Source organism: Manis javanica, chromosome 8, assembly GCF_040802235.1.
Source record: "Manis javanica isolate MJ-LG chromosome 8, MJ_LKY, whole genome shotgun sequence".
NCBI lineage: Eukaryota > Metazoa > Chordata > Mammalia > Pholidota > Manidae > Manis > Manis javanica.
In genome coordinates this window covers 73,801,647-73,814,792 of record NC_133163.1, presented here as the reverse complement: position 1 = coordinate 73,814,792, position 13,146 = coordinate 73,801,647, and the positions used below count along the sequence as shown (strand labels likewise).

The following is a 13,146-nucleotide window of genomic DNA, read 5'->3' as shown; positions in this document are numbered from 1 at the left end:
GTCCAGTTTTGCCTGCACCAACTGTTGAAGAGACTGTCATTTCCCCATTATATTTCCGTGGCTCCTTTATCATATATTAATTGACCATATATGTTTGGGTTAATGCCTAGAGTCTCTATTCTGTTCCACTGGTCTGTGGCTCTTTTCTTGTGCCAGTACCAAACTGTCTTGATTACTGTGTCTTTGTAGTAGAGCTTGAAGTTGGGGAGCAAGATCCACCCACCCCCCACTTTATTCTTCCTTCTCAGGCTTGCTTTGGCTATTCGGGGTCTTAGGTGGTTCAATAGGAATTTTTGAACTATTTGTTACAGTTTGTTGAAGAATGCTGTTGGCAATTTGATAGGGATTGCTTCGAATCTGTATATTGCTTTGGGCAGGTTGGCGATTTTGACAATATTAATTCTTCCTAGCCAAGAGCATGGGATGAGTTTCTATTTGTTAGTGTCCTCTTTAATTTCTCTTAAGAGCGTCTTGTAGTTTTCAGGGTATAGGTTTATCACTTCCTTGGTTAGGTTTATTCCTAGGTATTTTATTCTTTTTGATACTATTGTGAATGGAATTTTTTTCCTGATTTCTCTTTCTATTAGTTCATTGTTAGTGTATAGGAAAGCCACAGATTTCTGTGTATTAATTTTGTATCCTTCAACTTTGCTGAATTCTGATATTAGTTCTAGTAGTTTTGGAGTGGAGTCTTTAGGGTTTTTTATGTACAGTTTCATGTCATCTGCAAATAGTGATAGTTTGACTTCTTTACCAATCTGGATTCCTTGTATTTCTTTGTTTTGTCTAATTGCCGTAGCTAGGACCTCCAGTACTGTGTTGAATAACAGTGGGGAGAGTGGGCATCCCTGTCTTGTTCCCGATCTCTGAGGAAAAGCTTTCAGCATCTTGCTGTTCAGTATGATGTTGGCTGTGGGTTTATCATATATGGCCTTTATTATGTTGAGGTACTTGCCCTCTATACCCATTTTGTTGAGAGTTTTTATCATGAATGGATGTTGAATTTTGCCAGATGCTTTTTCAGCATCTATGGAAATGATCATGTGGTTTTTGTCCTTCTTTTTGTTTATGTGGTGGATGATGTTCATGGATTTTTGAATGTGGTACCATCCTTCCATCCCTGAGATGAATCCCACTTGGTCATTGTAAGATAAATTCTAGCTGAAATAAGCAGGCAAAGAGAGGCAACAGAGGGCCAGGTAATTTATTTGAATGCCCCTGGGCGAGGTTCCATGGCCTGGCAGTCACAGGCCAGGGAAGTCACATGAAAGTAGACAGGCAGCGAGATTTTAAAGAAGGTAGGGGGAGGCAGAGCTTAGATTTACAGCGGTGTGAGAATTGGCTAGCCTAAGGCACATTTTTCAGGTTGGGATGGGGCAGCAGCCGGGGACTTTGGCACGTCATCAGTGTCTGACATGCTCCCCCCTCCCCCCAGTGCCTTCAACCTTACAGTCGTGGTGTATGATCCTCTTGATGTATTTTTTAATTCGGTTTGCTAATATTTTGTTGAGTATTTTTGCATCTATGTTCAGCAGGAATGTTGGTCTGTAATTTTCTTTTTTGGTGGGGTCTTTGCCTGGTTTTGGTATTAGGGTGATCCTGGCTTCATAAAATGAGTTTGGGAGTATTCCCTCCTCTTCTATTTTTTGGAAAACTTTAAGGAGAATGGGTATTATGTCTTCTCTGTATGTCTGATAATATTCTGAGGTAAATCCATCTGGCCTGGGGGTTTTGCTCTTGGGTAGTTTTTCAATTACCACTTCACTTTCATTGCTGGTAATTGGTCTGTTTAGGTTTTGTGTTTCTTCCTTGGTCAGTCTTGGAAGGTTGTATTTTTCTAGGAAGTTGTCCATTTCTTCTAGGTTTTCCAGCTTGTTAGCATATAGGTTTTCATAGTATTCTCTAATAATTCTTTGTATTTCTGTGGGGTCCGTCGTGATTTTTCCGTTCTCGTTTCTGATTCTGTTGATGTGTGTAGATTCTCTTTTTCTCTTAATAAGTCTAGCTAGAGGCTTATCTATTTTGTTTATTTTCTCAAAGAACCAGCTCTTGGTTTCATTGATTTTTTCTATTGTTTTATTCTTCTCAATTTTTTTATTTCTTCTCTGATCTTTATTATGTCCCTCCTTCTGCTGACTTTAGGCCTCATTTGTTCTTCTTTTTCCAATTTTGATAATTGTGACGTTGTACTGTTCATTTGGGTTTGTTCTTTCTTCTTTAAATATGCCTGGATTGCTATATTCTTTCCTCTTATATTCTTTCCTCTTTTGCTGCCTCCCATAGAAGTTGGGACTTTGTGTTGTTGTCATTTGTTTCCATATATTGCTTGATCTCCATTTTAATTTGGTCGTTGATCCATTGATTACTTAGGAGCATGCTGTTAAGCCTCCATGTGTTTGTGAGCCTTTTTGCTTTCTTTGTACAATTTAATTCAGTTTTACACCTTTGTGGTCCAAGACATTGGTTGGTAGAATTTCAATCTTTTGGAATTTACTGAGGCTCTTTTTGTGGCCTAGTATGTGGTCTATTCTGGAGAATGTTTTTGTGCACTTGAGAAGAATGTGTGTCCTGTTGCTTTTGGGTGTAGAGTTCTATAGATGTTAATTAGGTCCATCTGTTCCAGTGTGTTGTTCAGTGCCTCTGTGTCCTAACTTATTTTCTGTCTGGTGGATCTGTCCTTTGGAGTGAGTGGTGTGTTGAGTCTCCTAAAATGAATGCATTGCATTCTATTTCCTCCTTTAATTCTGTTAGTATTTGTTTCACATATGGTGCTCTTGTATTGGGTGCATATATATTTATAATGGTTATATCCTCTTGTTGGACTGACCTCTTTATTATGTAATGTCCTTCTTTATCTCTTGTTTCTTTCTTTGTTTTGAAGTCTATTTTTAGTCTGATACTAGTACTGCAACATCTGCTTTTCACTCCTTGTTGTTTGCCTGAAATATGTTTTTCCATCCCTTGACTTTTAGTCTGTGCATGTCTTTGGGTTTGAGGTGAGTCTCTTGAAAGCAGCACATAGATGGGTCTTGCTTTTTTATCCATTCTTTTACTCTGTGTCTTATGATTGGAGCATATGGTCCATTTACATTTAGAGTGATTGTTGAAAGATATGTACTTATTACCATTGCAGGCTTTAGATTTGTGGTTACCAAAGGTTCAAGGATCGCTTCTTTACTGTCTTACTGTCTAACTTAACTCCCTTACTGAGCTATTATAAACACAGTCTGATGATTCTTTATTTCTCTCCCTTCTTATTCCTCCTCCTCCATTCTTTATATGCTAGGTGTTTTATTTTGTGCTCCTTTGTGTTTCCTTTGACTGCTTTTGTGGGTAGTTGATTTTATTTTTTGCCTTTAGTTAGTATTTGGTTGGTCTACTTTCTTTGCTGTGATTTTATTTTCTCTGGTGACACCTATTTAGTCTTAGGAGTGCTTCCATATAGAGCAGTCCCTCTAGAATACCCTGTAGAGGTGGTTTGTGGGAGCGAAATTCCCTCAACTTTTGCTTGTCTGGGAATTGTTTAATCCCTCCTTCATATTTAAATGATAATCATGCTGGATACAGTATTCTTGGTTCAAGGCCCTTCTGTTTCATTGCATTAAATATATCATGCCATTCTCTTCTGGCCTATAAGGTTTCTGTTGAGAAGTCTGATGATAGCCTGATGGGTTTTCCTTTGTAGGTGACCTTTTTTCTCTTTCTGGCTGCTTTTAATACTCTGTCCTTGTCCTTGATCTTTGCCTTTTTAATTATTATGTGTCTTGGTTTTGTCCTCCTTGGGTCCTTTCTGTTGGGAGTTCTGTGTGCTTCCGTGGTCTGAGCAGCTATTTCCTCCCCTACTGTGGGGAAGTTTTCAGCCATTATTTCTTCAAATATACCTTCTATCCCTTTTTCTCTCTCTTCTTCCTCTGGTACCCCTGTAATGCAGATATTGTTCCATTTGGATTGGTCACACAGTTCTCTTAATATTCTTTCATTCCTGGAGATCCTTTTATCTCTCTCTGCATCAGCTTCTCTGCGTTCCTGTTCTCTGATTTCTATTCCATTAACAGCCTCTTGCAGCTCATCCATTCTGCTTTTAAGTCCTTCCAGAGATTGTTTTATTTCTGTATTATCCCTCCCAACTTTATCCATTACTCTTGCATTTTTCTCTGCAGCTCCATCAGCATAGTTATGACCTTTATTTTGAATTATTTTTCAGGAAGATTGGTTAAATCTATCACCCCAGGTTCCCTCTCAGGGGATCTTTGTTATCCTTGTCTGTATCAAATTCTTCTGCCTTTTCATGGTGATAGAAGTAGTCGTAGGCAGTTGGCACGTGTGTCAGCTGGGAGAACAAAGTCCCTTCCTGCTTACCTGTCACCTTCCCTTCCTGTGAGAACAGCGACCCCTAGCGGCTGTGCTGGGCAGCTGCACGCTGACAGGGCCTCTGAGTCTGGCCCGGGCAGCTGCAGAGGAGGCTCTGCACGGCTGCTGTGGGCGTGGCTGGTCTCAGGCTGCTGCTTTGCTATGGCTGGACCATGCCAGAGGGGGAATGGGCAGGAGGCTGTTTATTGCCGTGAGGAGCCTCAGAGCTGTGCTCCCGCCCAGGGGGTTAGGGCACCCAGAGTTCCCTGGGATTCCCAGCTGCTGGGCTGAGTGTGCTGGGACACTTCCATCCAGCTGTGAGGCTCCTGTCCCTTTAAGACTTTCAAAAAGCACTCGCTTTTCTTTTGTCCCAGGGGCTCCAGCTGTGGGAACCTGCTCAAAGGTTTTACTGTCCCGTTTCCCTAGTATCCTGCACCCCATGCACTGTGTGTCTGCACTCCCAGTGCGGATAACTAGGGCTGGGTATTTAGCAGTTCTGGGCTCCCACTCCCTCCCCACTCCAACTCCTCTCCTTCTGCCGGCAAGCTGGGGTGGGGAGCACACTCGGGTCCCGCTGGGCTGCAGCTTGTATCTTACCCCCTTCATGAAGCACTGGGTTCCTGCAGGTGTAGATGTAGCCTGGCTGTTGTACTGTATCTTCTGGTCTCTCTTTTAGGAACAGTTATATTTGTTGTATTTTCAAAAATATATGTGAGCTGGGAGGAGATTTCCGCTGCCCTACTCATGCTGCCATCTTGGCTCCTCCTCGAGATGGTATCAGTTGTTCCTTTTTTAAGGAACCATTTGGCAGATGCTCAAATGTGCATCAGAGAGAGCCAAATATGAGTGCAAGAAAGTCACCTTGCATAGGCTGCTGGACAGAACATGAGACTGGGACCTTAATCCTGAGGGTGCAGGGAGCTACCTGGGATCCTGGGCCAATTAGTGATTAGCCATATGGAATTTATGTAGCAACTTAATGTCAAAATTCTGCTGGGAAAACAACCTCTTGTCCCATAACCTGTCCTGCAGCCCTGGCCAGAAGTGGGGCTTGAGCTAGACATTGAGGAGTGGGTGGAACTGGACAGATGGAGCAGGGACAGGGTTCCACATAACGGTGCAAAATGAGCAGACAGCCAAGGAGGGACTGAACTAGAGAGGGGAGCACTGTGAGGCCATGGCAGAGAGCACAGACTCAGCAGGGCTGGTGGGAAAGGGGCTGGGTATGAAGGAAGGGGGCCAGGACCTCTATGGCCTCCCAAGGGAGTTTAGATGTTCTTGGAGGAAATCAGCCATGTGAGGTTTTTAGCAAGATGAAAATGGTTATATTAAAGAAAGGTCATCTGGCACTGATAGGAAGGATATACTGGAATAGAGAAGGCTCTGAGCCAAGGATGTTAGGGAGGAAGCTGTTACTGTCATTTAAGTCTAGAGCAGCGGCAGTGGGACCAGAATGGATATACCCAAGAGACATTTAGTGGGAACTAACCAAGATTTTTTTTTTTTTTTTTTGTCTAACTGGTGTCAATAAATGGGAAGTAGGAGAGATTAGTCTAAAACAACTCCAGGTAATTTGTATGACCAATGTCAGGGTGGAGACTGGAAGAGAGCTTGTTGACAGTCTGAGATGTGCTCTGCTTATTACCAGGCCTCCCCTGCGACAAGGAAGGCTGCTGCCCCCTGACGGTTTCCACTCAGTGGCTTCCAGATCCACACCTCAGAGCTTCTCAAAGGCATGCTGAGCAGAAACCAGACTGCCACATCTCCACTTGATTATACTTCTGCTAAAAAATATACCTATCTGAAAACAGAGCAACCAACTCCTAACCACTCTGGCATAGCAAACACACAATTTAGAGCAAGGCAAAGAAGACGCCAGAGTAGTCACAGAACTTTTCTCATTAATCTTCTCTGCCTCTGTTCAGTCAAAACCCAGCCTCCTCCCTTCTCCACAGGCCTGGAAAGAAAGCCAGATGGGATGCACAGCGAAAATGAAAAAAAGTCTGGGTGATTCCTGTGCAAGCCACCATCTTCTCCCCAGCCCCAAACACACACACAGCACACAGCACATTCTATCTTACTCTGCACCTTCCTTGTCATAAGTCACAGGACAGATGCAGAGCCGCGGCAGGTGATGGATCTTTGTGCCAAGACACCAACATTTAGAAAGCATGAAAAAGGATTGATACTGGTTTTCAAAGATCATGTGGTTTTAATTTTATCAAATTTCCCTGCTGACAGCCCAGGCATTCCTTCAGCCCTGTAGAAGCAACTGAGCTTAGCACCTAGTTAGCAAAAATAATTAGAACAGGAGCTAGCAGATGGTACACATTGTTAAAAACACCTCTCTGTGCGCCAAATCATGAAGCACAAAGCTGACTGAGGGCCCGTTCAGTGCTGCTTGCCCACAGCATCCAGATTGCCAGTTCTGGGCAAGTGAAAAATCTGCTTTCAGGTCCCATGTTATTGGCAGATTCTGTTCGGCCACTTCTTACTCGGGCACATGTCTTCACCTCCTACTTACAACTTATTAAAGAGGTGAGATGTTGCCTTTCTTGGCTTTGCCAGTTTAAATCTCAGTTTCTGCCTTAAATCTTCCATACCTCCAAGCCAAATAAAGGTGGGGAGGGGAGAAAAAATTACATCACAATCAGAGTGGAAATTCATTAAGCCAAGGCTAATGTCTTCCCCATCATGGCTTCTCGGTATCCAGTTTCATACTGACCAGCTCACTTCCAGAGAGCTCTTATGGATTGCCTCTGTGCTAGAAAGGAGATCAACCTCAGATCTGCCACACTAAGTAGGCTTGTGCCCTGAGCACATCAATTTTCCTCTCCCGAAGACTGAATAAGCAGGCCTTCTGTTCTCAGCCAGCCCTAATATGTCATTACTAAGCTGTATGACCTTGAGAAAATAACTTCTCTGGGCCTGTTTCATCCCCTTCACCCTGAGGACTCTGGGCTAGGTGATGTAAAGACTCCTCCTTCAGGAAAGTAAATTGGTAAGGTGGTAACTTCCTATGGGCCTATTTAAACCATTTTCTCCATTCAGGTAGGTGTGGACAGGCTGAGTTCTGAAATAATGGAAACTACATCAAGGAGAAATGGGCAGTAATGGGGGGTGGCAACTCGGTGTGAAAGAGGAAGGGTCTAGAAGTGGATTTGAGCTGGGATCTGGAGCCATGAGAATAGAGGAGCTCCCTAAAGGGAAAGTGTAAAGAGCAAAGGGCCAGGAACAGCCTGAGAAGAAGCGGGGGCAGGAAGAAAAGACAGAAAAAAAAATTAGACAACCCTAAATGTTTAGCAGCAGAATGTAGGGTAGCTTTGGAGAGAACCATTCCAGGAAAAAGAGAAGTCATTTGACATTTTGTTCCTAAGAAGGAATTGTTCATCAACATTTACAATTGCACCTCCTTTACCGACCTGCAGCCATAATTCAGACCTTCCTCTTCTCTCTAGGCTCTGAACCTTTATGGAGGCATTGACATCCTCATCTCCAATGCTGCTGTCAGCCCTTTCTTTGGAAACCTATTGGATGCCACTGAGGATGTGTGGGACAAGGTGAGAAGGGATTAAAGCAGCAGGGACGGACCTCAGAAGACAGCACAAACTCGGTCTTTAGAATGCCTTTGTGCAATGTAAATGGGAGGAATTTGCCATTTGCAATGCTCCTGGTAAAAGGTGAGCGGGAGGTGGCTTTCTCTATCCCTGCCCTTCTCTCTCATCTCTGCTCCATGTCTTCCACTTGCTCCCTGCTACCCTTCTCCTGCATGCCTCCCCAGCTCTCTCCCCCCACATGCTTATCCAGGCTTTTCCTGGTTTATTTCCAGCAGAGACATGGCAGCTAATATGCGAATAACTAGTACACTTAAACTGACACATCGCCCATCCTCTCTTCAGCTGCCAAAGAATGACTTCTCATTTGTTGGAAAACTTTAATAGCTGCTAGTTCAGTGAAATACTAATTCTGGTGAAATGACCTAAGTTGCTGCTTTATAACTTACAGCCTTTGTAAAAGACCCGTGCTCTTTTCTTCTTAACTGCAGTGTCAAGAAAGTCTGAGACCCAGATGCCTAAATTTGGTGTGGAGTATTGGTTTTTATGTGAGCATGTGTAATTAGATTTTATTTATAATACGGTTCATGCACCTACACTCTTTAATTATAAAGCCTTAATTAAAATATCTATCTTTGTTTACTGAGGTTAATGTTCCCACATGATTTGGAAATGCTAAATTTTGTATGATCTCCCCTGGTTTTGTTTTTTACTCTTGATGTCATTGGTAATTTCTCAACACTGAAGTTTAAGGAAACTAAAATACTGTAGTAAGTTTATCAGTGTTTCACAGACCGTAAAGACTTAAGTGACAAATGCTCTTCAATGAATCAGTTCCTGATTGATTTCTTTAAAGTAGAGAGACATCATTCATGAGCAGTGTGTACAGAGAACACATGAAAATCAGTTTTAAACCAAGTAATTTGTCTTTTTAATTTACATTTTTTAAAAGTATCACAGTACATCAAATCTAAATAAAGTGGTTGACCCTTGGTTGAACCCTGGGTTTTTTAAATAGGACATCTGGGGGACAGTTGGGGAAATTTTATTACAGATAGCATATTAGGTAAAAATCAACATTATTAACATTAAATTTCTTAGGGTGTTAATGGATTGTGGTATATAAGTATGTTCTTATTCTTTGTAAATAATGCTAAAGTATTTAGGGATAGAACCTTATAACATCTGCACTGGTTCAGGGAAACACTATATAGATACATAGATAGGGCCCATGGGGCAAAGTGTGAATAATTGGTGGTCTAGGTAAAGAATATCTAGATATTCATTGTACTTTCATGTCAACTTTTCTGTAAGATTGAAAATTTTCAAAATAAGAAATTGTCATGGAGAGCCTGGGAAGGGAACATCCCAGCAGTGCCCAGAACAATGTAAACAAGGGTCATGCACTTGTTTTAAATTATGACTGTCAGATTTTGATTGTAGACTATGCCCTAGCTCCCCCAAAAGTGCCTCCTCATGATTCACTTTCCAATAAAAGTCCAGCTAGACGGTCTGTCCTGGAGGGCCAAGAACATCTTGCTCCCTAAGCTCAGAAGCCAGAGAAGTGCTGGAACAACCTCCGGTGCCTGAGGTCAGGCTACATTTTCCCTGAGAAGCACAAGTCACTCAGGCTGGTCCAGGAGACCAGCCCTATTCTAGGCTCTCCCTTGTTGGAAGAAACACAGAAAATCCAGCTCAAATCCAAAGCAACCCTGAGAGTGTAGGTCCATGCTGAGCCAAATCATACTTGGCTTGTTGGGAAATAAGAGGAAGCAGGCCCCCTTCTTTCTCACCTGATCCTGCTATTCCCTAGGAGAATGTGCTGCAGAAAGACACTTCTCCCGGGGCCACAGTTTCTGCCTTGTCAGGTGTGGGTAAATCACCTCTAAGACCTCCACCAACCCTAACAAACAAGAATGCCACAGTGTCTCCTCGGCGCCACCTTCTCCATCAACCCCCTCATGCTCCTCCCCTTCTTCTTGACTTTTCAGATTCTCAGCATTAATGTGAAGGCCGCCGCCCTGATGACAAAGGCAGTGGTACCAGAGATGGAGAAACGAGGGTACAGAGAGTGCAGTGGGGCCTGGGTTAGGGGCCCCACATGGACTGAGGGCGGGGGGCTCCACTGGAAGAGGGTAATTCTCTTCTTTTTCCAGAGGTGGCTCAGTAGTGATAGTGGCCTCCATAGCAGCCTACAATGCATTTCCTGTAAGAACCCCTTTCTCTGTTACCTTCAACCCCTCCTCTTTCCTGACCTTCCCTCCACCCCCATCCAGTTACCTTACAAAGTTTATGTCCCCTTTTGGAATCACACCACTGAGTCCCTTCCCACAAAAGAGTCCCTTCCCTTGCCTCAAGGAACCCTAACCTAGGGAAGGTTTAGCCACCTTCTTCCAGCTGAGACACTCCCTTACAGGAGATGCCCTATTATCCACTGCCTTTTTTGTCTTCAAATAAAAGTAAGAATGAACTAGAAATGAAGAGACTAACCCATCATCTCCTTTCCCCAGGGCCTGGGCCCTTACAATGTCAGTAAAACAGCCCTGCTGGGCCTCACCAAGAATCTGGCCTTAGAGCTGGCTCAAAGGAACATTAGGGTGAACTGCCTGGCGCCTGGCCTCATCAAGACTAACTTCAGCCGTGTGGTGAGGAAGGAGAGTCCTGCCTCCCTCTGGGACCCCAAGGGGCATCTTCCTGAAGGGGGAAGCCCACTTCCACCCACTCCCTGCGCTCTTCTGTATTCCCCCTCCATCCCAGCCCTATCCAGACCAGACCCCAACATGCTCCCTTCTTGAGGTGTATGGTAGAGACTGAGAAATTCAGACTCTATGCATGCTGTTCCATATCACCTTAAGCAAATGAGAATCTCAGAGACCCAGCAAAATGCCTCACTAGAAACAGAGGTAGCGATAGGGAAGGACTGGTAGCCAGGAAGAACTAGGTAGTGAAGTGTTTCTCCATCTGTCCTTCCTCTGAGTTTACCTGGGGTGGGCAGTTCTCCCCTCTCTATCCCCATTTCCTCCTCTTTCACATACAGAGGTTTCCCTTTCTCTGTAGTTGTGGATGGACAAGGCAAAAGAGGAGAGCATCAAAGAAACCATGCAGATAAGAAGGTAAGGCCGTCACAGGGGAGGGCTGGGAGAGATACAGACCATAGGTCTGGTCCCTCACACAGCCCACAGCTCACTGTCTTTTGGCCCCACAGACAACATGGGCATTCTCTCCTCTGCCTTAAACACACAGACTTCATAAGTTCATGAACACTGCCATCACTACAGAGGCATGTGCACAGAGTCCACTCCCATTGCAAAACCATACGCAGGTGTCCAGGCCTCAGCAGAGCATTGCTCTGGGCCATGACTCCTCTCTCTACCTGGGTGTTTGCCCCCACCTCTGGGCATCCTTAGTCTCCAGGGACTGAAACTGAAAGCAAATTCATGCTTCTTTAGTGCCCCTTGAATAAAAAGAGTCATGTTTTCAAAGTTCAGGTAGGTGATCCTACAGTCCAAATAAAAGGAATGAAGAGCTTTACTAAGTCCCAAAATTCCCCTTGCTACTAAGAAAACTAGCCTCGGGCTGGCTGAACTGTTCAAGCACCTTCGTCTGGCTCCTTTCCTTTGAGTTCCCTGTCTCCAGCTTCCGGCTTCTAGGAACTCTTGTCTTTAGCTTCTTCACCTTGTCCCCTCAAGGACACATGCGATCAGTGCCTACTTTATTAATCTAACCATCCCGGACTCCCTCAAGTGCTCCCAAAGCCATTCTGACTTAAGATGTGAGCTGCAGGCCTAGTTCACAACTCACTAAGTCAGGGTATTGTCATCCTAGAGTCCCAGTGGATAGAGCCTCAATGTCATTCTAGAGCCCCATGCTTCTCAATCTTGGAGGTGCATTAGAAGCAGCCAGGCACTTATGAAACTACAGACGCTTAGGCCCTGCCTACAGAGATTCCTCTTTAATTGGTCCAATTTTTTGGACCATTTTTTGGCAGGGAGTAAGGGGATGGGGAGAGAGGAAGCTGAGCCTCCTAGATGACTAGAGTGTGCAGTCACAAAGGAGAACTAATCTAGACCTTCTGGGTTTGAGGCACCCACTCAGCCCACCTCTAGAGCATTCTATGGCAGTTAGGTGAACGTGTTCCATAACCAAGCAATGCCTAACACAAACACTGAGACTTAGCATATTCTCACAAATTGAACCTGACTTTAAGGGACAAAAATAGACTCTTGGAAAAGTTGTCTGTGAATTTAAGCTATACAAATGGAATCATTTTAAACCGTTACTGTCTCACAGACATGTGAAACATTCTTTGAAGTGTGAAATAGCTGCTCACCAGTTTATCTATAAAACTGGATTTTGGCGCCCTGAGTCTTTAAAAAACAAAGTGCCTCTATATTACTTGAATATGATGTGTAGTGGTTTTTGCAGTTAAGTATTTAACAGCTTACCTTCATTGTTACCCTATTTGATGAACTGGAAACCTGTACACTCGTCCTGAAAAATCTTGTGATATTTTTTTGATTAAGCAAATTTCATTCCCTGTGGGCCAGGTCAATAGGCTTGGCCATCTGATTCTTACTCCCTTCCTTGTTTCCCCTATTCCCTAGGATGGGCAAGCCAGAGGAGTGTGCCGGCATCGTGTCTTTCCTGTGCTCAGAAGACGCCAGCTACATCACTGGAGAGACAGTGGTAGTAGGGGGAGGGACCCCATCCCACCTCTGAGGACCTGGAGAGAGCCCACCAGAGCAGAGATTGGGCTCCAATTGGTGGGTCCTGTTCTAGCATTCACTGAACTATACTTTCCCCCCTCTGTTTATCATACCGCTCACCTACACCCCACCCCCTAGAATCAATTCTGCCTTGTTAAAAGATCCAGCCTTCTCTGCAATCAAGGTGTGGTCCCATAAGGATTCCTGCTGCTGCTGTAGCCTTGGAAAAAGACTTCCCCTGAGAACAGGGCAGGTCCAGTGAGAAGGGCTGAGTCTACCTTAGCAAAGACCAACTAACATTTTTTTCCTGTGCATGGGGAATCTGAGGGAGGTGGGAGAAAAGGAACCTCAGTGGAAAAAGCAGGGTTGGAAATGAACAACTTGCAAATGAGGTACAAATAAAATGTAGGTGGTTGTGTTGCTTTGGATCAATGTGTTCATTTTTCTGTGTGGGGTGCATAGGTGTGGTGGTCAAGCAGAAAGCATAGTAAGTCAGTGGGCTGGATCTCGCATCCCCCTAGTCGTACTCCCTGTCT

The 13,146-nt window shown here is 44.1% G+C and overlaps 1 protein-coding gene and 1 long non-coding RNA gene across 13 annotated transcripts in view; one reads left to right on the top strand and one right to left on the bottom strand.

Annotated features, from left to right (window-relative positions):
* DHRS4 (dehydrogenase/reductase 4) overlaps positions 1–13,038 on the top strand; it is a 47,198-nt gene extending 34,160 nt beyond the window's left edge. For 5 of the 12 annotated variants that reach the window (XM_073211487.1, XM_073211491.1, XM_017647469.3 and 2 more), the window contains 6 exons: positions 7,809–7,910; positions 9,896–9,966; positions 10,061–10,112; positions 10,415–10,549; positions 10,962–11,017; positions 12,509–13,038. In XM_073211487.1, the coding sequence (XP_073067588.1) occupies positions 7,809–7,910; positions 9,896–9,966; positions 10,061–10,112; positions 10,415–10,549; positions 10,962–11,017; positions 12,509–12,623 (531 nt within the window). In that variant the 3' untranslated portion in view covers positions 12,624–13,038. Of the gene's footprint in view, positions 1–6,805; positions 6,889–7,808; positions 7,911–9,895; positions 9,967–10,060; positions 10,113–10,414; positions 10,550–10,941; positions 11,018–12,508 lie in introns of all 12 variants that reach the window. The other 7 variants (XM_073211489.1, XM_073211485.1, XM_017648653.3 and 4 more) reach the window with 7 other exon arrangements.
* Positions 1–13,146, bottom strand: part of LOC140843110 (uncharacterized) — a 45,528-nt gene that overhangs the window by 31,308 nt on the left and 1,074 nt on the right. The window lies entirely within an intron of this gene.